General features: G+C 39.5%; 2 protein-coding genes across 2 annotated transcripts; one reads left to right on the forward strand and one right to left on the reverse strand.

Annotated features, from left to right (window-relative positions):
* Positions 1-364: 364 nt before the first annotated feature.
* LOC306963093 (uncharacterized protein) lies at positions 365-16,243 on the reverse strand (the record flags this gene model as incomplete). Its single annotated transcript, XM_079556547.1, has 7 exons — positions 365-589; positions 4,007-4,128; positions 5,510-5,799; positions 10,942-11,052; positions 13,681-13,934; positions 14,616-14,734; positions 16,169-16,243. 7 exons carry the CDS (start codon positions 16,241-16,243, stop codon positions 376-378), a joined length of 1,185 nt encoding a protein of 394 aa, XP_079412673.1. The 3' UTR covers positions 365-375.
* Positions 16,244-21,739: 5,496 nt separating this feature from the next.
* On the forward strand, positions 21,740-24,445 carry LOC306963181 (uncharacterized protein). Its single transcript, XM_079556662.1, has 6 exons — positions 21,740-21,824; positions 22,219-22,299; positions 22,625-22,734; positions 22,866-22,937; positions 24,069-24,191; positions 24,322-24,445. Exons 1-6 carry the CDS (start codon positions 21,758-21,760, stop codon positions 24,403-24,405), a joined length of 537 nt encoding a protein of 178 aa, XP_079412788.1. The 5' UTR covers positions 21,740-21,757; the 3' UTR covers positions 24,406-24,445.
* The last annotated feature ends 365 nt before the right edge of the window (positions 24,446-24,810 follow it).

Genomic DNA, 24,810 nt, shown 5'->3' on the forward strand with positions numbered 1-24,810 from the left:
CAGATGAAGGAGCAGAAGAAAACAGAGTCTCAGTTGCCATGTCTGAGGCTTCCATCTCTCGGTGCGATGACCTTCCCCCCCTGCTCCGTGCGTGGGCTGATCAGTCACTCAGGCGGATGATCGGCTGAGCAGACGCTTCTGCTTTTGGAGAGAAAGGAGAAGCGTTCTCCTTTTCCAGACGCGTCTCCGTTTGAACAGAAAGGAGAAGTGTCTGGCTGTGCCGAGCAACAACAAATGTGCACATAGATAAATCCAGGGCTGTGCAGAAAACTACAAAAGGTCAGGGGCTCAGAACTGAAAAGGCCCCCACACTCCCCAACCACACTTTACTTTGACTAAACAAACTCAAAATAATGTCTGTGTTTCCTGCCGGACTCAGAACATCTGTCTCCTCCTCTGTCTCCTCTCGTTGAACTTCTTCTCTTGTCTGCGTCGCTGGTCCCGCCCCTGCCCGCTCCTGATTGGCTGCTCTTCTCCCTCGCTGCTGCTGATTGGTCGTCCCTGTCTGAAGGCGTAGGTGTCCTCGATCAGGACGTTTCCATTGGGCGTGTATGCGACGTTAGACCAGGTCAGAACTGAGCCGCTGGACCTGAGGGAACAGAGACAGTAAAATGAGATCCTCCAATCACACTGTGACTTTAGAGGTGCTGAAAACCAGGGGAGACCAGACTCTGAAACTCTGAGCAGCCTTATCTTAAAGCAACAGGCCAGCGTTTTTCCACACTGAGATATGTTCTTACCTGAGCTGTGACGAGTTCTTTAGGACCTGTCTGATCTTCAGTCACGTAAACACAGCGCAGACGGCGTTAGCATTTAGCCTCTCCCTCTCTCCTCTATAGCTCCAAAACAGGTCAAGATAGAAGCTACCAAGCTCTTCCACGTTTCCCCTATTTAAATATGGTTACGTGAAGTGTTCCACTACAAAGTATAATTACACACAATTAAACCATTTTTTGGTCAATTTTTTATCCATTTTTTATCAAATTTGTCATTTTTTTTAATACAATTTTTGTCACATTTTTGTCATTTTTTGGTCCATTTTTTATCAAATTTTTGTCACATTTTTTCATTTTTTTGTCAATTTTTTGTATTTTTTGTCACATTTTTTTGTCATGTTTTTGTAATTTTTTGTCACATTTTTTGTCATTTTTTGGTCAATTTTTTATCAATTTTTTATCAAATTTGTCATTTTTTTAAATAAATTTTTTGTCATTTTTTGTCACATTTTGTGTCATTTTTTATCAAATTTTTGTCACATTTTTTCATTTTTTTGTCAATTTTTTGTATTTTTTTGTCACATTTTTGTCATTTTTTTGTCATTTTTTCTCATTTTTTTGTCAGTATTTTTGTAATTTGGCATCCGCACAGTAAAGTGAAGATTACTGCGCGGATTTCGAACTACTCCTGATATTATTAAATATTTAAATAGGGAAAACGTGGAAGAGCTTGGTAGCTTCTATCTTGACCTGTTTTGGAGCTATAGAGGAGAGAGGGAGAGGCTAAATGCTAACGCCGTCTGCGCTGTGTTTACGTGACTGATGATCAGACAGGTCCTAAAGAACTCGTCACAGCTCAGGTAAGAACATATCTCAGTGTGGAAAAACACCGGCCTGTTCCTTTAAATGTCTCTGAATGTTTTTAACTCATCTTTTTGCACAGGCCTTCAACACAAGCTGGTCTTTTGTCGTATTATTTTATGTTGTATTTTATTCATTAACCTCTTAACACCCGCCTTAAAGGGACTATACAGAGTTTAAAAATGTTAAAATTCTGTATCTTCCACTCCCTTCATGTTCCTCCATGTCCTCATGTGTAGAATGAGCTCAGACCTGTTTAAGATCCTGCTCTGTCACTCAGAAAGGGGTTAATTCAGGTCATGCACGAGCTTAATATAGAAGCTGCAGTTACACGTATGACCTGAGGGGGCAGCAGTGAGTATAAAACTGAGAACTTCCAAACAGCCGCTTTAACCAAGTGCATTTTCTCCTGTTTGGCTTTACCCAAATCTAACAGCTGGACTGGAGCTTACAGCCGATGCAGTGTGATGCTTCATTTGAAAGCTAAGGCCTTCAAAACTAGTTGCCACTTTATTGTCGGCACGTTTTTGTCACATTTCTGTCATTCTTTCATGGCTTTTTTGTTGATTTTTTTGTTATTTTTTCATCCCTCTTTATTCATGTTTGTTTGTTGTGTTGTTGTTGATTTTCCAGAACGTTTTTGTCGCTCTTTTGCTGCATTTTTGTCACATTTTGTAAGTTACTTTGTTGTGTTCTCGTCTTTTTGAATTGCTTTTTTGTTTTCTTTGTCACTCTTTTGTGGCTCTATTGTGGGTTTTTTGTTGTTGTTGCTTTTTCATCACTCTTTGTGTTGTGTTATTGTTGCGTTTACGCCACGTTTTTGTCGCTCTGTTGCAAATGTTTTGCTTTTAGACTTGGGTAAAGCCGGACAGGAGAAACTGTGCTCGGTTCATGAGGGGTTAAGAGTTTAACCTCTTAACTCCCGCCTGAACCCAGAGGATCTGTTTCCTCACGTCATCAGATCTTTTTACCATAATTTTTTTGTCGGGCATTCAACTCATTCACTCAAGTTTTTAGTCATTTTTTGTCACATTTTTGTCATTTTTTGTCACATTTTTTGTCACATTTTTTGTCATTTTTTGTCATTTTTTGTCATTTTTTTGTCATTTTTTGTCATTTTTTTGTCATTTTTTTTCTCATTTTTTGTCATTTTTTTGTCATTTTTTGTCATTTTTTGTCATTTTTTTGTCATTTTTTGTCATTTTTTGGTAAATTTTTTGTCATTTTTTTGTCATTTTTTAATCAAATTTTTATCAATTTTTTTCATTTTTTTGTCACATTTTTGTCGTTTTTTTGTCATTTTTTTGTCAATTTTTTATAAATTTTCTGTCACATTTTTTTCATTTTTTTGTCATTTTTTGTCACATTTTTTGTCACATTTTTTGTCATTTTTTTCTTCATTTTTTGGTCAATTTTTTATCAATTTTTTATCAAATTCTTGTCACATTTTTTTCATTTTTTTTTGTCAATTTTTTGTATTTTTTTGTCACATTTTTGTCATTTTTTGTCATTTTTTGTCATTTTTTGTCATTTTTTTGTCATTTTTTTCTCATTTTTTTTCTCATTTTTTGTCATTTTTTGTCATTTTTTTGTCATTTTTTTTCTCATTTTTTCTCATTTTTTGTCATTTTTTGTCATTTTTTGTCATTTTTTTTGTCATTTTTTGTCATTTTTTGTCATTTTTTGTCATTTTTTTGTCATTTTTTGTCATTTTTTGTCATTTTTTGGTCAATTTTTTGTCATTTTTTTGTCATTTTTTAATCAAATTTTTATCAAATTTTTTCATTTTTTTGTCACATTTTTGTCGTTTTTTTTTCATTTTTTTGTCAATTTTTTATAAATTTTCTGTCACATTTTTTCATTTTTTTGTCATTTTTTGTCACATTTTTTGTCACATTTTTTGTCATTTTTTTCTTCATTTTTTGGTCAATTTTTTATCAATTTTTTATCAAATTCTTGTCACATTTTTTTCATTTTTTTGGTCAATTTTTTGTATTTTTTTTGTCACATTTTGTCACATTTTTGCCACTTTTTCATCAATTTTTCATCACTTTTCATCAATGTTTTCTCGCTTTTTTGTCACATTTCCTTCATTGTTTTCGTCTCAGTTCTGTTGCTATTTTCTCACCTTTTTTCCAGAAGTTTTTGGATTGGGGTAAAGCCAAACAGGAGAAACTGTGCTCGGTTCATGTGGGGTTTATAACAGCTGCCCACAGCGCTGGTGTAAACTTCCTCTGTCGACCTCCCAGAGCAGCAAACTGGGAGAGAAGACGCTGCTCAGGCCTGATAACAAACCCGTAAACACCATGAGGCAGTTTCATGTTGATCACCAGAACCAGACGAGACGATTACAACACTTCATTTCACAAAAATATACAATAAAATCCATCTTCCAGCCACAGCATGAAGCACCTTTGGCCCCGTCTCACCCGTAGTTCTGCATGAACCTGAAGATCTCTGTGTTCTCCAGGGGAAAGTCCCAAACCTCCAGGTCTGTCAGCTGACCATCGAACCCCGACACTTTCAGCGCTGGGTGGCCGGACCAAACCATCTGCAGGAGGAGGAGAGAGATCCTGGGACACCATTTGATAATATACCGTAAATGCTGTAATATAGGCCGGGGCCTTTATTTACTCAGGGGCATCAGGACCAGGCCTTTATTGGAACCAGGCCACAGTTAGAGACAGGCCTTTATTTCTATTTCAGCAAAACGGACGACCAGGAAAATGAAGAAAAAGGAGATTTGTTCCATTTATTACTGAACATTTCAAACCCTCTCCCAGCGGCTGGAACATTGACGCCTTTTATTTTGTCGGGACAACAGGAAGTGTTTTGTTGCTGTTAGCGGAGCTTTGACATCAATGTCACTGCAGGTTTCTGTTTCGTTTTTACCGGACCGGATTATTTGTTGTTATCTTGTGTAAAAGGCGAGTTTAGACGGATTTTTTGTCCTTTTTGTCACATTTTTTGTCATTTTTTGTCACATTTTTTGTCACAATTTTTTGTCAATTTTTGTCAATTTTTGTCATTTTTTTGACATTTTTTGACATTTTTTGTCATTTTTTTGTCATTTATTTTTATCACATTTTTTGTCATTTTTTTGTCATTTATTTTTATCACATTTTTTGTCATTTTTTTGTCATTTTTTTGTCATTTTTTTGTCATTTTTTTGTCATTTTTTGTCATTTATTTTTGTCACATTTTTTTGTCAAATTTTTATCAAATTTTTATCAAATTTTTTGTCATTTTTTTGTCATTTTTTTGTCATTTTTTTGTCATTATTTTATCACATTTTTGTCACATTTTTTAATTTTTTTGTCAATTTTTTGTCAATTTTTGTCAATTTTTGTCAATTTTTGTCATTTTTTTGACATTTTTTGTCACATTTTTTGTCACATTTTTTGTCACATTTTTTGTCATTTTTTTGTCATTTTTTTGTCATTTTTTTGTCATTTTTTTGTCATTTTTTTGTCATTTTTTGTCACATTTTTTAATTTTTTTGTCATTTTTTGTCATTTTTTGGTCATTTTTTTGTCATTTTTTTGTCATTTTTTTGTCATTTTTTTTGTCATTTTTTTGTCATTTTTTTGTCATTTTTTTATCACATTTTTGTCACATTTTTTAATTTTTTTGTCAATTTTTTGTATTTTTTTTGTCACATTTTGTCACATTTTTGCCACTTTTTCATCAATTTTTCGTCACTTTTTGTCAATGTTTTCTCGCTTTTTCGTCACATTTCCTTCATTGTTTTCGTCTCAGTTTTTCACGAACCCGGCCCCTGTCGGAGACCCGGCCTCTGTGGGAGACCCGGCCTCTGTGGGAGACCCGGCACGATATACATTCTGTACACATGTTTCTGTCACTGCTGATCATCCACAATCCTAAAAAAAACCGATTGAAACAACACTGAAAAATCGCCTCCTTTGACTCACCCTCGACCTCGGGATCTTCCTGATGCTCATTGATCCGTCCTGGAAGACTTGAACCAGGTTTTTGAGGAAGTCTGCGACCACACAGACGCTGGTCCAGGGCTGAGTCCGAGCCGAGGCCCAGAGCGGGACCGTGGGGGCCAGAGACACCTGGTGACGGTAGTAACGGTTCCAGGTCAGGGTGAACCGTCGGCTGGTCAAGGAGAGGGACAGGGCGTCGGCCGAGTCAGGAGCCAGAGTGAAGAGGTCTATGGAGCTGGAGTCTGCCATGAAGCGCAGGCACACCGACACGCCTGCAGGGGGAGCACACGCAGCATCGCAACACTCAAAGCCAACACACAGCAGGTGCAATGAAAATGCATAGAAAGATGATAAACCACAAAGCAATACATGCTGCTTCAGTAAACACTGGGCAGTTTAAGTAAAGTGGGATTAGGCTGATGAACAGGTCCCAAACTGTTCTTAGTTGTTGTTAAGTTAATGTTACATATGTTTGAACCGTCATATATCATACTTAGTGATGACACTGGCAACATGTTCTTATATATTGTCAATGCAATGTTTCGATAAAATAATGTGTAACGTATATTAATATAATAAGTACTAAAATTCCCAACAGTTTGTCCCAAACGTCCGTAGTCTCTAAAGTTAGTGAAACTTGTTAGTTGCATCAAGGCCTGATTTGAACCCTACCCCCTTTTGAAATCCCCTAAAACTCATAAATCTAAAAAGATATGCAGCTCAAATTGTATTCACAGAATATTTAGTATATCAACATCAACTGTGCCAAGTTTGAAGCAAATCCAAAAAGGTGAAGTTGAACTGTTGTCCTAAAAGCTGTAACTTCACCATGGAATGTTCTCACAGGCCTATATGGACAAATGCATGAGAATTCCACAGCTCTGAGAGGGAACATGGAACACATGTTCTGTTATAGCTGCTGATCCGTTTGAGGTACTGAGCTCATCTTGGGCTTAATGTGAAGCTAATGAGTTGGGGCAGTTTTCTATTTACATTTGAAAAGGTAAAGATAAACACAAACAACAATAATGCACTCATTTGTGAAGCGCTTTTCTTATCTATATGACATTTATTTTTCATTTTTGCAGATATATGGTTGAATATATGGAAAAAGAAAAAGCTAACGTTCAAAACTGTCATATTCCTTTGTTCCTCGTCATGTCAGCTTTCTTTGTTCTAAATTTCATTAATCTGTGACTCTGTTTGTGACCACAGCAGTACTTTGGAGAGAATCACAAAGTTCCGTCTGAAGCCTGTCCCGTTAAAGTGGTTTTTGGGGTCCCACAGCCGAACGGGGCCGAGTTGCAATGGGGGGTCCCCACTGGTAATGACCCAGGATATACTCGACTGAAAGATACTAGTTTGGAAAAGGCAGCAAATATGTGCCTGAGGAGGGGGTCTGGCTCCCGGTCTAATGGCGATGTAAATGCGAGTGGCCTGAAGGTGCTTTGCATGAGAATGAAGTCAGGCTGGCGGTGGAGGGAGAGGGATCTTATGTGATGCTTTAGAAGATGGGTCACCTTGGCGTATCGTCCGTCTGGGGAACAGGGAGAAACCGGTCTGGTCACCGGTCGTCAGGCAGTAGGTGCCCGTTTTACCAGCTTAACTTTAACTAAACTTGTCACAACACGCTCAGTCACACAAAAAGACCAAAGATGTTGTTAGCATTACGCCTCTCCTCCTCTATGGGGCCAAACGGGGGGAAGTTAGACGTGAACCAGCTCCTCCACGTTTCCCCTGTTTCAACACGGTTACACGTTCCAAGTATTGTAATTGTATAATGCGTAACACCAGCTTCTGAGCGCGTAAACGTCTGCGCAGCTCAAAGTGCTCCTAATGTGTTTGTAATATTATTATTTACAAGTAGAATTGTGAGGAATAATCAGAAAATCGACATGTTTCATTTTGTGTGAGTCAAAGAAACAGCATCGCCTTCATCAGATCGTTCTTTCTTCATCCTAAACCACAGTGTGTGGAGTAAAGGTGGCTTCTGTTATAGTGGGGAGCAGACAGTGCTGTAACAGCGCCCCCTGGTGGCCGGGGCGACTCCAAGAGACACTCGGGAACATTGATTCTAATGTGACTTCAAAGTCTCAAGAACGGTTTTCCTTTTTCTAAAAATCTCTATGACCCATGTGACCCATGTGACCCGTGTGACCCATGTGACCACGCGGGTCTAGGTGACATATTAGGTGTGTTAGAGATGAGCCAGACGGACGCAGTTTAGACAGCCGACTGCAGACTCTCGGTGTCGGTTAGATTTCTGTTCTTGCTCCAGAGGCTCTGATGTCACGGGCACGTGGGGCTCGGAAAGATGGTGAGACCCCAACGAGAGCAGCCGACTGGATCAGCCGCTGCATCTCTCCAGAGGAACTGCAGCGGCTCCACGGCCCAGTGCATGATGGGAAAACACCCACCTGTCCTCAGGCTCAGGTGATTGGATACGAGTCTGTGTGATCAGAAACATGCTCCGCCCCCTCCTCTCTCCTCTTTAGATCTGAACAAATAAACTATGACTGAAACTATTAAAGTTCTGCATCGCCCCTAAAATAGAGCTCATGTTTGATGCTTTTCAGAACAAACTCATGATTTAAAAGGACGTGTTTTATCACAAACTTGAACAAACAAACGAATGGGGAAGTTTCCTCTGATGAAGAATGACGTCTCTGGAGTAAAGGAAACAGAGCAGGAGGTGAAGGACTTTTATTTAGGATAAACTTTAAATGAACGATATCTGAGCGAGACGCTGCTGATCTGAGGCTCTCGTTGTTCTGCATGTGGAGGGTCAGATTGGTTTCAGACTTTTTTTCTCCGCCCCCGTTGCGCCGGCTACTCTCGATCATCCAGGCGAGACACAACGGCATCTTAAACACACCTATTTTTTAACCACGTTGGTTTTTGTTTCTCAGCCCGACATTTGGAAGCATTTTCTGTACTTTGGCTCCAGAGCCTGTCAATCAAGCTCTGGAGCTCAGTGGAGGCTCCGCCCCACGAGGGCAGGGCTTCCCGCCTTTTATCCCTTTTAAGGAACAGGCTGCGCAGGAGGAGACAGAGCGGCCATTAAGGCTCACACAGGACTCGGGACCTTTACAATGAATGGGACTGAATGGGACTCGCTCATCTTTAAAGAGGGGGTGTTCTGCTTTAAAGAGGGGGTGTTCTGCTTTAAAGAGGGGGTGTTCTGCTTTAAAGAGGGGGTGTTCTGCTTTAAAGAGGGGGTGTTCTGCTTTAAAGAGGGGGTGTTCTGCTTTAAAGAGGGCGTGTTCTGCTTTAAAGAGGGGGTGTTCTGCTTTAAAGAGGGGGTGTTCTGCTTTTGTCAGTCCCATAGCACCAGTCTATATCACACTACAATGATGACAAACCTTCTGTTGGTCTGTAAATGCAGTAAATTAGAATAACTGCCTTGTATAAAATGTCTCTCTCAAAATGGCTGTAGTGAATGTCTTGAAATAGGCCTCTGTCTCTTTAAGAACCTCTGAGCCTTTAGACACGCCCCCTCCACACGCTGTCTGTGGCATCAGTGGGGAGGGGGTTCTGCTGAGGAGCAGTGGTTGGTTACTCGGCTGGTGACCAAAGCTCGGAGGCGTCTCCAGGAGGTGGGGGCGTTCCTAGGAGGACTCAGGCAAACCTATCCCTAAAATGGCCGCCATCAGAGTTTTTACAGATTACTCAGAAATACGTGAATGTGCCAAGGCAACACTTCAGCCATGTTTTTAATGAGGGAGTGACAGAATAACAGGATGCATAAAACCCCCCCTTTAACAATGGTAACTCCTCACGTGAGCAGGTTTAAACAGGGGAAACGTGGAAGAGCTTGGTCGCTTCAAACTTCACCCCGTTTGGCCCCATAGAGGAGAGGAGGAGACGCTAAATGCTAACAACATCTTTGGTCTTTTCGCGTGACTGAGCGCACGCACAAAGACCAGACAGGTACACATCAACTCGTCTAAGCTCAGGTAAGAACACGTCTCAGTCTGGAAAACGGTGAACTGTTCCTTTAATTACAAAGGCCAATATCCCACCACTCGTATATGTTTATTTATGTATTTCAGAAACTGGTGAACTCCTCGTATGAATAAGACACAGACTGGACAGAGGTCAACATCAAAAACCAAAGACTTGATTCCTTTAGTTGCGGAGGAAATGTGGGTATTCAACTCATTTGTGTAACTTTGTAATTTTTTGTGATTTTTTGTCACATTTTCGGCATTTTTTCATCAATTTTTTTTGTCAATTTGTCACATTTTTATCACTTTTTTTCGTACATTTTTTTATAGAATTTTTGTCATTTTTTGTCAATTTTTTATCAAATTTTTTGTCAATTTGTCACATTTTTATCATTTTTATCATAAATTTTTTATCGAATTTTTGTGATTTTTTTTGTCACATTTTCGTCATTTTTTCATCAATTTTTTTTGTCAATTTGTCACATTTTTATCACTTTTTTCGTACATTTTTTTATAGAATTTTTGTCATTTTTTGTCACATTTTTGTAATTTTTTTCGTAAATTTTTTGTCACATTTTTATCATTTTTATCGTAAATTTTTTATCTAAGTTTTGTGATTTTTTTTTATCACGTGTCATTTTTTGGTAACATTTTTATCACATTTTTGACAATTTTTCATCAATTTTTTTTGTCCCATTTTTTGTCGTTTTGTCATTTTTTCGTCAATTTGTCACATTTGTATCACTTTTTTTCGTACATTTTGTTATAGAATTTTTGTCATTTTTCGTCAATTTTTTATCACATTTTTTGTCACATTTTTTATCATTTTTATCGTAAATTTTTTATCTAATTTTTGTGATTTTTTTTGTCACGTGTCATTTTTTTGGTAACATTTTTATCACATTTTTGACAATTTTTCATCCATTTTTTTTGTCCCATTTTTTGTCGTTTTGTCATTTTTTCGTCAATTTGTCACATTTGTATCACTTTTTTTCGTACATTTTGTTATAGAATTTTTGTCATTTTTCGTCAATTTTTTATCACATTTTTTGTCAATTTGTCACATTTTTATCATAAATTTTTTATCGAATTTTTGTGATTTTTTTTGTCACCTGTCATTTTTTGGTAACATTTTTATCACATTTTTGACAATTTTTTTGTGATTTTTTTTGTCAAATTTTGTCCCATTTTTGTCGTTTTGTCATTTTTTCGTCAATTTGTCACAATTTTATCACTTTTTTTAGTAATTTTTTGTAATTTTTTGTCACATTTTGTCACATTTTTCTCATTTTTATCGTAAATTTTTTATCGAATTTTTGTGATTTTTTTCGTCAAATTTTTATCACATTTTTGTTTTGTTTTTGTCACATTTTGTCAGATTTTTGTGTTTTTTTTGGTCACATTTTTGTAATTTTTTTTGTCACAGTTTGAGTCTGATCGTTTCAGCTGTAGTGTTTTTAATCAGACCTGTTGTCGTTGTTTTCGATGCCATTAGGATGTAGTCCGGTGGGTAAAACGTCACTCCCGAGGTCTGGGACAGAGAAACCATCTTCCCTTTGAGACTTCCTCCTGGATCAGCTGCAAATGCAAAGAGGTAACAGTCTCATGAACAATGTGCAGAACGTGAACATGACACATCACATTTAACGCTGTGTTTTGTGGATCCGCCCCTGAGAACGACGTCTGTTGTTATTAAAGTTCTTTGTAATCACTAAATCAACCAAACAATCAGCGCCTCCTCGTCTCCAAACCTGTTCCTCGGCTTCACCGTCTCACGACACGTTTACTGTCACGTAGAAACAATGTTGGCGACACCATCGAACATGAACATCTCGTCCTCAACACTGTAGAACGGCGGCACAAATAAATGACTCTTGTTTGTCACTTTAAATCGAGATATGATATATAATGTGAGATGCTGAATATAAACCTGTTCTGAGCGAGTGCACCTTTGTGTTGATGTTTACGGCCACGAACAAAGGACCGGGCCGACGGGATAAAAATGAAAACTGGTTTGACAAAAAGTCTCTAAATGAAAAGTCAGTTTTAACCTCTTAACTCCCGCCTGAACCGAGAGCATTTTCTCCAGTTCAGCTTTACCCAAATCCTGTAGGCCAGAGTAACGCCTCATTTGAAAGCTAAGATCTACAAAACTCATCTAATGGGTCTTTTTCCTCACGTCATCAGGTTTTTTCCCCATCATTTTTTGGGGGGTTTTCAACTCATTTCTGTAAATTTTTTGTACATTTTTTGTCAAATAGTAATTTTTGTTGTCACTTTTTGTCACATTTGTCCTTTTGTTGTCAATTTTTTTGTAATTTTTTTGTAAATTTTGTGTCAAATTTTGGTCATTTTTTTGTCAATTTTTTGTCATTTTTTTGTCATTTTTTTTGTCGAATTTTTGGTCAATTTTTTTGTCATTTTTTTGTCCATTTTTGGTCAAATTTTTGTCAATTTTTTGTCAATTTTTTGTCAATTTTTTGTCAATTTTTTGTCATTTTTTTGTCATTTTTTGTCATTTTTTTGTCATTTTTTTGTCATTTTTTGTCAATTTTTTGTCAATTTTTTGTCAATTTTTTGTCAAATTGTTGTCAAATTTTTGTCAAATTTTTGTCAATTTCTTGTGCCATTTTTGCCACTTTTTCATCCATTTTTCATCACTTTTTTGTCACATTTCCATAATTTTTTCATCACTTTTGTTGCTATTTTGACCGCTTTTTTCCAGAATGTGCTCGGTTCAGGCGGGAGTTAAGGGGTTAAATCCTGCTCTGTCCTGACACGGCTTTAATCTCCATTTTAGGACCTGTTTCTAATTTGCCTTTTATTCCTAAATTGCAGTTGTTCTGAGAAACCGACTGTTCTTCATTGGCACATTTTTGGAACTCAGTTTTTCACATAATCCCCGATGTCCTGCATCATCAGCTCAGGCCGGGTCCGACCTGGGATCTGGACTTGTCAAAAAACAAGCTCAGAGTGAAAAATGTGCTTGATTTCATCCCCGTTCAATTCTCTTCAGGGTAAAGGATCTGAGAAATATTTAGGAGGATCCGGCAAAAAAAAGATCTGACCTAATGTCGTCTGATGAGAGAGTTCCATCACATCCGACATAAGTGTTCCTGAAAATACTCATTTACAAAAGAAGCCCTGGCCAGACGGCTCCTTCACGTTCACAATGGAGTCAAGATAGAACGTCCTGCACTGATTTAGATGATAATTAGATTCACAGTTCGCAGATTTGAAGGAAAATGATATAAATGATGGCGCCCTGACTCCCCCACCCCCTCTCCAACCCTCCTTATACTTGTTTACTTATTTAATTCATACTTTGTTGAAGGCTTTGTTTAGTTATTTATTTTATTTTTATTATTATTATTATTATTGATCCTTTGTCTGTGTCCTTTTTGTTTTGTCTGGCGGCCGCTGACTTTCTGTTTAATGTTTGTGGGGTGAAAAGAAACAATGTAAAATTCAGCAGGTTTATTGTACAAGATGACGTTGTTCAATAAAAAGACCCTTGAGAGAAAGAGAGGAAGAAAGAAAGAAAAAGAAAGAAAGAAAGAAAAAAAAGAAAGAAAAAAAGAAAGAAAGAAATAAAAGAAAAAAAAGAAAGAAAGAAAAAAAAAAGAAAAAAAAGAAAAAAAAGAAAAAAAGAAAAGAAAGAAAGAAAAGAAAAAGAAAGAAAGAAAAGAAAAAGAAAGAAAGAAAAAAGAAATAAAAAAAAGAAAAGAAAGAAAAAAAGAAAAAGAAAGAAAGAAAAAAAAGAAAAAAAGAAAATAAGAAAAAAAAGAAAAAAAGAAAAAAAAGAAAGAAAGAAAAAAAAGAAAGAAAGAAAAAAAAGGAACAAAGAAAAAAAAGAAAGAAAAAAAAAGAAAGAAAAAAAGAAAGAAAGAAAAAAAGAAAGAAAGAAAAAAAAGGAACAAAGAAAAAAAGAAAGAAAAAAAAGAAGAAAAAAAAAAGAAAGAAAGAAAAAAAAAAGAAAGAAAAGAAAAAAAAGAAAAAAGAAAAAGAAACAGAAAAAAAAAGTAGGAAACAAAAAGTAAGAAAAAAAGAAAGAAAAAAAGGAAGAAAAAAGAAAGAAAAAAAGGAAGAAAAAAGAAAGAATGAAAAAAAAGAAAGAACGGAAAAAAAAAAAAAAAAAAGGAAAAGAAAGACAGAAAAAAAAAAAGACAGAAAGAAAGAAGTTTCCGTCTGGGTTCAGATCCAAACACCGCCCTGAGTCTGCTCTGCTGAAGGTGCTGAAGGTGCTGAAGGTGCTGAAGGTGATGAAGGTGCTGAAGGTGCTGAAGGTGCTGAAGGTGCTGAAGGTGATGAAGGTGCTGAAGGTGCTGAAGGTGCTGAAGGTGCTGAAGGTGCTGAAGGTGCTGAAGGTGCTGAAGGTGCTGAAGGTGCTGAAGGTGCTGAAGGTGCTGAAGGTGCTGAAGGTGCTGAGTGACCCTGTCCTGCTGTTGAAGCTGAACTGTCTTTTAAAGGGGATCATTCAGTCCTAAATGATCAGGATCAGCTTGAATCCTTCAAACCCTCACAGACTGTATTTCCTGCACTTGAATGAGGATCAAACCTTTTCTTTGGTGACGATGTTCTTGTGGACTCAAAGTTCCTCGTCCTCAAAGTTAAAAGAACCTCTTTGTGTTCTTCCATAACAGCAGAGCCACAGCCTGGTCAGAGCAGGTCTTTTTAAAACCTGGCTTAAAGGGGCCAGATACAAGTTGGCCATGTTATGCTCACTACTGCCACCTCAGGCCGTACGTGTAACTGCAGCTTCTGTAATGAGCTCGTGTGTGACTCTCTGAGTGACGGGGCAGGATTTTAAAGGCACTTCTTACGAACAGGTTTGAGCTCATTCTGCACACGAGGACCTGGAGGAACATTTTAAACTCTGAGCAGTAATAACGTGTGGGTTAGATACACGATGAGTATTAGTACTTTGGAGGCACGTAATGTAACAGGACATGAGAACCGTAGGGTAAGAGTTCATACGTATGATTCCTTTGTGTATCTAACCCATAGATACAGGTTATTACAGGTTATTACAGATTATTACAGAGCAGAACTACATCTAGTTTATCAGGACCAGCACAACAAAGATAAACTTAACATAAATGAAAGTATATAACGTCTAAACTCCTGATCCTAAGCCTTACCTGAGGTGACAGGGTAGTGGGAGGTGGTGGTCGGCGTGGGGGTGGTCGGCGTGGGGGTGGTGGTGGTGGTGGTGGTCCTGGTGGTCGGGGTCCACGCCTTTCCCCCGCAGAGAAAAACACTCAAAAAGGAGACACACAACCCCAGCTTCATCTTTGTACTTTTACTACAGATGCTACTACTTCCTCCAGACTGTACTACTACCTTCAGACTGTACTACTACCTTCAGACTGCAGTACTACTACCTTCAGACTGTACTACTACCTTCAGACTGTACTACTACTACCTTCAGACTGTACTACTACCTTCAGACTGCAGTACTACTACCTTCAGACTGTACTACTACCTTCAGACTGTACTACTACTACCTTCAGACTGTACTACTACCTCCAGACTGCAGTACTACTACCTCCAGACTGCAGTACTATCACAGGCTCAGACTGAAGAGACTCTGCAGCTGCTGCGTGTTTATAAACGTGTGCTTAGTCTCAGGTCATGTGACTTAATGTGATTCATTTACAAATATGAAACCTGACCAGCCCCGATGAGCCCCGCCCTCATCAGAGCGCGGCTCGTCTGGCTCTGACTTGGCTCACAGCCAGGTCAGGGTTCATTTAGATCTGACTTAAAGGAACAGGCCAGACTGAGATATGTTCTTACCTGAGCTGTGACGAGTTCTTTAGGACCTGTCTGATCTTCAGTCACGTAAACACAGCGCAGACGGCGTTAGCATTTAGCCATTTTTGTCATTTTTTTGTTGAATTTTTGTTGAATTTTTGTCACATTTTTGTTGAATTTTTGTCTTTTTTTTGTTGAATTTTTGTTGAATTTTTGTCACATTTTTGTTGAATTTTTGTCTTTTTTTTATTGAATTTTTGTTGAATTTTTGTTGAATTTTTGTTGAATTTTTGTCACATTTTTGTCCATTTTTTGGTCAATTTTTTGTTGATTTTTTGTTGAATTTTTGTTGAATTTTTATCATTTTTTTGTTGAATTTTTGTCACATTTTTGTCACATTTTTGTCTTTTTTTTGTTGAATTTTTATTGAATTTTTGTCTTTTTTTGTCTTTTTTTGGTCTTTTTTTTGTCTTTTTTTTGTCTTTTTTTATTGAATTTTTGTCTTTTTTTGTCTTTTTTTGTCTTTTTTTTGTCTTTTTTTTGTCTTTTTTTATTGAATTTTTGTTGAATTTTTGTCTTTTTTTGTCAAATTTTTTTTGATTTTTTGTTGAATTTTTGTCACATTTTTTGTTTAATTTTCAGTCACGTAAACACAGCGCAGACGGCGTTAGCATTTAGCCTCTCCCTCTCTCCTCTATAGCTCCAAAACAGGTCAAGATAGAAGCTACCAAGCTCTTCCACGTTTTCCCTATTTAAATATGGTTACGTGAAGTGTTCCACTACAAAGTATAATTACACACAATTAAACAATGTGGATTTTCTAAGCGGATAAAAGGGGGAACTATATTGTAAGGTAGTTTGGCATCCGCGCAGTAAAGTGAAGATTACTGCACGGATTTCGAACTACTCTCTCCTCTCGGTTAGATTTGTGTCTGACCTGCTCCAGAGGCTCTGATGTCACGGGCACGAGGGGCACGGAAAGATCTGAGACCCCGTCTGCGTCTGAAACCATCACATCTCATCCTCTGAGCTCTAACACTGACCTCTGACCTTTCATGGGTCGACTGTTAGATCTGTGCAGTTCGGGAACTAGAGCTTCAGCTGCATTTGAACAATCCGTCCGTCCTTAAACAGGGGAAAGGGAAGTGACATCACCAACAGCTGTTTTTCTTCTTCTTTAAAGTTATTGGTGGAGTGCAGGCCAAACAAAAGTGCATGTCGCCCCCTAGTGTCCAACAACAACTTATTTTATTTCAGCAGCTGTTTCTTAAAGCGACAGCAGCAAATGATCCATGTGGCTTAAGTTTCTACTAAATGAAAACAAAAGCTTTTAATCTGTTTCCTGAGTTTCCTCTTTAACACTGACATGTGACTGAGCTGTGGGGACGACAACATGTCCCTATGCTAAAGTGGCTATGATAGTTAGCATCAGAGGTCCCTATGCTAAAGTGGCTATGATAGTTAGCATCAGAGGTCCCTATGCTAAAGTGGCTATGATAGTTAGCATCAGAGGTCCCTATGCTAAAGTGGCTATGATAGTTAGCATCAGAGGTCCCTATGCTAAAGTGGCTATGATAGTTAGCATCAGAGGTCCCTATGCTAAAGTGGCTATGATAGTTAGCATCAGAGGTCCCTATGCTAAAGTGGCTATGATAGTTAGCATCAGAGGTCCCTATGCTAAAGTGGCTATGATAGTTAGCATCAGAGGTCCCTATGCTAAAGTGGCTATGATAGTTAGCATCAGAGGTCCGTGTGCTAAAGTGGCTATGATAGTTAGCATCAGAGGTCCCTATGCTAAAGTGGCTATGATAGTTAGCATCAGAGGTCCCTATGCTAAAGTGGCTATGATAGTTAGCATCAGAGGTCCCTATGCTAAAGTGGCTATGATAGTTAGCATCAGAGGTCCCTATGCTAAAGTGGCTATGATAGTTAGCATCAGAGGTCCCTATGCTAAAGTGGCTATGATAGTTAGCATCAGAGGTCCCTATGCTAAAGTGGCTATGATAGTTAGCATCAGAGGTCCCTATGCTAAAGTGGCTATGATAGTTAGCATCAGAGGTCCGTATGCTAAAGTGGCTATGATAGTTAGCATCAGAGGTCCGTATGCTAAAGTGGCTATGATAGTTAGCACCAGAGGTCCCTATGCTAAAGTGGCTATGATAGTTAGCACCAGAGGTCCCTATGCTAAAGTGGCTATGATAGTTAGCACCAGAGGTCCCTATGCTAAAGTGGCTATGATAGTTAGCATCAGAGGTCCCTATGCTAAAGTGGCTATGATAGTTAGCATCAGAGGTCCCTATGCTAAAGTGGCTATGATAGTTAGCATCAGTGGTCCCTATGCTAAAGTGGCTATGATAGTTAGCATCAGAGGTCCCTATGCTAAAGTGGCTATGATAGTTAGCATCACAGGTCCCTATGCTAAAGTGGCTATGATAGTTAGCATCAGAGGTCCCTATGCTAAAGTGGCTATGATAGTTAGCACCAGAGGTCCCTATGCTAAAGTGGCTATGATAGTTAGCATCAGAGGTCCCTATGCTAAAGTGGCTATGATAGTTAGCATCAGAGGTCCCTATGCTAAAGTGGCTATGATAGTTAGCACCAGAGGTCCCTATGCTAAAGTGGCTATGATAGTTAGCATCAGAGGTCCCTATGCTAAAGTGGCTATGATAGTTAGCATCAGAGGTCCCTATGCTAAAGTGGCTATGATAGTTAGCATCAGAGGTCCCTATGCTAAAGTGGCTATGATAGTTAGCATCAGAGGTCCCTATGCTAAAGTGGCTATGATAGTTAGCATCAGAGGTCCCTATGCTAAAGTGGCTATGATAGTTAGCATCAGAGGTCCGTATGCTAAAGTGGCTATGATAGTTAGCATCAGAGGTCCGTATGCTAAAGTGGCTATGATAGTTAGCACCAGAGGTCCCTATGCTAAAGTGGCTATGATAGTTAGCACCAGAGGTCCCTATGCTAAAGTGGCTATGATAGTTAGCACCAGAGGTCCCTATGCTAAAGTGGCTATGATAGTTAGCATCAGAGGTCCCTATGCTAAAGTGGCTATGATAGTTAGCATCAGAGGTCCCTATGCTAAAGTGGCTATGATAGTTAGCATCAGTGGTCCCTATGCTAAAGTGGCTATGATAGTTAGCATCAGAGGTCCCTATGCTAAAGTGGCTATGATAGTTAGCATCACAGGTCCCTATGCTAAAGTGGCTATGATAGTTAGCATCAGAGGTCCCTATGCTAAAGTGGCTATGATAGTTAGCACCAGAGGTCCCTATGCTAAAGTGGCTATGATAGTTAGCATCAGAGGTCCCTATGCTAAAGTGGCTATGATAGTTAGCATCAGAGGTCCCTATGCTAAAGTGGCTATGATAGTTAGCACCAGAGGTCCCTATGCTAAAGTGGCTATGATAGTTAGCATCAGAGGTCCCTATGCTAAAGTGGCTATGATAGTTAGCATCAGAGGTCCCTATGCTAAAGTGGCTATGATAGTTAGCATCAGAGGTCCCTATGCTAAAGTGGCTATGATAGTTAGCATCAGAGGTCCCTATGCTAAAGTGGCTATGATAGTTAGCATCAGAGGTCCCTATGCTAAAGTGGCTATGATAGTTAGCATCAGAGGTCCCTATGCTAAAGTGGCTATGATAGTTAGCATCAGAGGTCCCTATGCTAAAGTGGCTATGATAGTTAGCATCAGAGGTCCCTATGTTAAAGTGGCTATGATAGTTAGCATCAGAGGTCCCTATGCTAAAGTGGCTATGATAGTTAGCATCAGAGGTCCCTATGCTAAAGTGGCTATGATAGTTAGCATCAGAGGTCCCTATGCTAAAGTGGCTATGATAGGTAGCATCAGAGGTCCCTATGCTAAAGTGGCTATGATAGTTAGCATCAGAGGTCCCTATGCTAAAGTGGCTATGATAGTTAGCATCAGAGGTCCCTATGCTAAAGTGGCTATGATAGTTAGCATCGAGGCTCCTTTTCCTAACTCCTTCCTAACTGACAGCCCAATTCGGACGCTTCTTGTCATGGCGGACGCTGACGCACATCCGGTTTGGCGTAAGAGCTCTGACCGATCTGCTCGTTTCGGACGCAGACCCCAACGAGCCACTTTAGCATAGGGACCTCTGATGCTAACTATCATAGCCACTTTAGCATAGGGACCTCTGATGCTAACTATCATAGCCACTTTAGCATAGGGACCTCTGGTGCTAACTATCATAGCCACTTTAGCATAGGGACCTCTGATGCTAACTATCATAGCCACTTTAGCATAGGGACCTCTGGTGCTAACTATCATAGCCACTTTAGCATAGGGACCTCTGATGCTAACTATCATAGTCACTTTAGCATAGGGACCTCTGATGCTAACTAGCATAGCCACTTTAGCATAGGGACCTCTGATGCTAACTATCATAGCCACTTTAGCATAGGGACCTCTGATGCTAACTATCATAGCCACTTTAGCATAGGGACCTCTGGTGCTAACTATCATAGCCACTTTAGCATAGGGACCTCTGATGCTAACTATCATAGCCACTTTAGCATAGTGACCTCTGATGCTAACTATCATAGCCACTTTAGCATAGGGACCTCTGATGCTAACTATCATAGTCACTTTAGCATAGGGACCTCTGATGCTAACTAGCATAGCCACTTTAGCATAGGGACCTCTGATGCTAACTATCATAGCCACTTTAGCATAGGGACCTCTGATGCTAACTATCATAGCCACTTTAGCATAGGGACCTCTGGTGCTAACTATCATAGCCACTTTAGCATAGGGACCTCTGGTGCTAACTATCATAGCCACTTTAGCATAGTGACCTCTGATGCTAACTATCATAGCCACTTTAACATAGGGACCTCTGATGCTAACTATCATAGCCACTTTAACATAGGGACCTCTGATGCTAACTATCATAGCCACTTTAGCATAGGGACCTCTGATGCTAACTATCATAGCCACTTTAGCATAGTGACCTCTGATGCTAACTATCATAGCCACTTTAACATAGGGACCTCTGATGCTAACTATCATAGCCACTTTAGCATAGGGACCTCTGATGCTAACTATTTATTTATAAAGGCGCTGTATAAATAAAGATCTTCTTCTTCTTCTGTGTCATATTATTCACAGACTCGATCCTTTATTAAATCCTGCTCAGTGACGTCAGTTTCAGACGCTTGAATCACTGATTCTCATTAATCTCATTCAGTTGTTTCTGTTCTCGTTCTCCGGAGCAGTTTTTCCTCTTTCTAAACTCTCTCTCAGCTGTTTAACAGTTCAATCCTGACCATTTGGTTCATATTTGTGAATGAGAATAAATGAGCTCAGTCAGTGCTGAGTTCACTTCAGACTCACTGCTGTAATGCCTCTTCACCACCAGATGGCGCCGATGAGCCGAGGGGGCGTGGTTTTTTGGCAGGAAGTTCCAGCGTGGATTGAAATGACAGGGACGTAAAACTGTTCAGCTTAAAGATCCTTTGGTTTTATGATTTAATCATTAACAAATCAATCAATCAGTGCAAAATGTAAACAGCTTAAACATAACATAAACATGTTTCATGTAACACGAGAGGGACGTTTTTATTAAAGAAAAACCCAACTTTGAAAACATTTCCATCAGTTACAGAGGGGACAGTATAATGTGAGCTTTATGTTTCATGTTCTTGTTGAGTTTTACAGGTTGTAAAAACAACGATCTTTTAAGGGATTTGAACGTGAGCAACTAAAACAGAATCTAATTCATTCATTCATTTCTTTGTTAGTTTTGCACAAAGCAAACACTCCATTATAACATCAGGATGTAATGATCAAAGTGCAGGAAGAGGCTCAGATTTACGCCTTCACCTGTACAGACAAACTCACTCACGAATCAAACCATTCAATTAAAGAAAATATATATTTAAAAAAACATCAATGATGATTCATTCACTTTACTCTAAACCGACCGAGCCTGAGCACATTTCCTCCAGTGTGAAAAAAAACATATAAAAAAGACTAAACAAGAGACAAAAGAGCAGAAAATGTGACAAACTTAACAAAAAAGCAAAAAAAAATCATCCAAAAAGTGACAAAGCCGTGAGAACCAGGGGGAATCAGTTTTGTAGGTCTTAGCTTTCAAATGAGGCGATGCACCGGCCTGTGAGAGCCTGTGAGCAGAGATTCATTCACATTCAGCTGATTTATAATTATATATTTAACCACTAACATGACACCGTGACCAGCCGGGATCTGGGCGGGGCTTTTATTGTGAAAGTCTCCCCGGCGGTTTCCGGTCACAGTGTGTTTACGTTTTGTTCCACGTGGAGTGAAATGACAGATTCCGAATCGCGTGCGCAAAAACACGCGCGCTCTGACCCTGGCGCTATAAAAGGCAACAACACAACCACACAACCACACAGCAGCACAACAGCACGCACGAGCACGAGCACGAGCCGCACGAGCCGCACGCGGACCCAGAGGAGCAGAGACTTTGAAGCCACATCTGTCAGACTTCTGTGATTTTGTGTGAAGGACCGATCCGCCATGGGCTCCATCCTCTCTCAGGTCTTCAGCAGGTTTGTCTCCAGGACCCCCGTGCGCCTCCTCATGGGTCAGTGTCACCGTTTCATGTTTAGTAGATGAAGATTCTGTTATGTTTCAGTTATGTTTTAACTGTGCCGTAAACCTTAAAGAGACAAACCTTCACTTTGAAGCGTAAAATAGAGGCGTTTGTAATTCTTCATATTCATTTGTCTTTGTTTGTTTTCAAAGTGTTTCATGTTTTCTTTCTCATAACGTCACTAATGAAACATAAATGTGACTGAGTGAATATTTGGGCCACTCTGTAGTACTTGTACTTGTACTTGTACTGTAGTAAATCTTCTTCTCTGATGGCCGTGACTGTTAAAGTCACTGGAGAAACTCTCAGTATTTTCTCATCATTATTACAGATGTGGAGGCTTTAATGACTGAATCTGATTAAATGTGTTTAATCTTGTGTCCAGTGGGTCTGGACGCCGCCGGGAAAACCACCATTTTGTACCAAATGAAGCTGAATGAAGTGGTGACCAGCATCCCCACCATCGGTCAGTCCTCGGGCCATTCATGAGTCAGAGAAACAGCCGGACTCTGGAGCTCACGGCTCTGATTTCACTGATTTTAACTGTTTTTAACTGTTTTTAACTGTTTTTAACTGTTTTTAACTGTTTTGACTGTTTTAACTGTTTTAACTGTTTTTACTGTTTTTAACTGTTTTAACTGTTTTTAACTGTTTTTAACTGTTTTAACTGTTTTGACTGTTTTTAACTGTTTTTAACTGTTTTAACTGTTTTGACTGTTTTAACTGTTTTAACTGTTTTAACTGTTTTTAACAGTTTTAACTGTTTTTAACTGTTTTTAACTGTTTTACAGGTTTTAATGTGGAGACAGTCGAGTACAAGAACATCAGCTTCACCGTGTGGGACGTGGGTGGACAGAACATCATCAGACGCCTTTGGAAACACTACTTCACTAACACACAGGTACAGTAATACTACTACTACTACTACTACCACTACTACTGCTACTGCTACTACTGCTACTGCTACTACTGCTACTGCACCAGTGCTACAGTGCTACTAATAATGTAATAACTGACCTGCTTTGTTTCCAGGGCCTGATCTTCGTGGTGGACAGTAACGACCCAGAGAGAATCAAAGAAGCGGCGGAGGAGCTGCACACTATGGTACATTTCCAAAACTCCGCCCCCTGAGGGGCGTGGCCTCTGATACAAACTGCAGTTTAAAGGAGCTATATCCTGCAATTTTAGCCATTCCAAAGTGAAGTATAGGCATGTATATGATATATTGTACCTCTACCATTATGGAGCACTCATTTTTGTGATAAATATAAGTGTTTTCTGGAGGTATTTTTCAAACCCGGAAGACAAAACGCTTCAATTCAGTTAACTCCGCCCCCTCTCTCAGTTAACTCCGCCCCCTCTCTCAGTTAACTCCGCCCCCTCTCTCTGCTCATACTTTACCGTAATATAAATAAACAGCAATAAGTTACTTCACGATGCAGTTATACGGAGTTGACATCTGCAACACAGCTTCATAAATGGCTAACACACAAGCTAATATGCTAACACACATGCTAATATGCTAACACACATGCTAATATGCTAACACACATGCTAATATGCTAACACGCGTTTGGATTGACTCACCCTCTGCTCCATCGCTGTTTACATTATGGGACTCGTTGGTTATAAAAGTTAATCCACTTTGATTCAGGTGAAGGTTCATCAAACATCCATCAGTGACAGTCACAGAAAAACAACCAGAACGAGCTCCATCTTCATCTGTTCAGACGCTCAGGGGAGGTGTTTGTTTTGGCCTCAGCTGACCTGGAAGCACTTCGGGCACATCCTTTTTATTTTATTTTTTTCTTCTTTGTTTCTCTCTTACGACAGAAATAATGAAAACGCTGTTTTACAAATTAAAATCCGGCTGTAAGACATTACATTACAGACGTCGAGCACTTCCGTTCCGCTGTGACGACACAACTGAGCAGGTCAGTCGTTGACCAGGAGAGGGCGGAGCCTCAGAGAGCAGGAGGGCGGAGCCTCAGAGAGCAGGAGGGCGGAGCCTCAGAGAGCAGGAGGGCGGAGCCTCAGAGAGCAGGATTCAGGAGGATTACTGAGAGCTGCGTGAATGAAGCCACAAACCACTCTGGGGGTGTTTTTGATAAGGAAATAGCAGAACAACATGGCTAAAAGCTCCTCTGATACAAACTGCAGTTTAAACATCTGTATTTCCTGAGGGGCGTGGCCTCTGATACAAACTGCAGTTTAAACATCTGTATTCCCCGACAGCTGCAGGAGTACGAGCTGAGGGGCGTGGCTTTGCTGGTCTTTGCGAACAAACAGGACCTGCCCCGCGCCATGACGACGGCCGACATCATCGCCGCCCTCGGCCTATCAGCCGTCTCCAACCCCGTGAGTAACTCCACAGTACTCGAGTAACTCCACAGTACTCGAGTAACTCCACAGTACTCGAGTACAGTCCGAGTGTCCCAGTACTCGAGTACAGTCCGAGTGTCCCAGTACTGAGTCTGTGTCTCTGCAGTGGCTGGTTCAGGCGTCCTGCGCCGTCTCCGGGGCCGGTCTCGCCGAGGGCCTGGACTGGCTCTCCACTCACATCCACCAATAACAAACCCCGGATCTCCCACTTTCTCAGGAGCCTTAAACGCAACACGTCACTTTATTAAGGCCTCGGCACCAATCAAAGAAAGAAGGTTTTAGATTTGCTCTTTTTGCACTGAAATAGTTTCAAATGACCTGGGTCTGAATGTTTTAGTGAATTTATTTTGTTATATTGTAAAATACTGTATATACTTTTATTATGTTTCATTTTGTTTCTGGAAATAAATCTATCTTTAACTACCCAGTACATGTGTGTGTTATTTTACAGAAAAACTCATCTGTAGCAGCCGATAGTGTAACTTTATGGATTTATTGTCTTTGAAATAAATATTCAGGCACAAAATCCACAAATGTAAAAGAACTAAACCAGGTCCGAGCCACACGGAGCGACATTTCACCCAATAAGTAGAAT

Source organism: Gobius niger (assembly GCF_951799975.1).
Source record: "Gobius niger genome assembly, chromosome: 5".
NCBI classification, from domain to species: domain Eukaryota; kingdom Metazoa; phylum Chordata; class Actinopteri; order Gobiiformes; family Gobiidae; genus Gobius; species Gobius niger.

Bases quoted from the DNA above. Each gene is read 5' to 3' on its own strand.
- LOC306963181 (XM_079556662.1), top strand. From the start codon at position 21,758: ATGGGCTCCATCCTCTCTCAGGTCTTCAGCAGGTTTGTCTCCAGGACC. The intron at 22,735-22,865 runs GTACAGTAATAC...CTTTGTTTCCAG, and splicing joins ACTACTTCACTAACACACAG to GGCCTGATCTTCGTGGTGGA. The intron at 22,938-24,068 runs GTACATTTCCAA...ATTCCCCGACAG, and splicing joins CGGAGGAGCTGCACACTATG to CTGCAGGAGTACGAGCTGAG.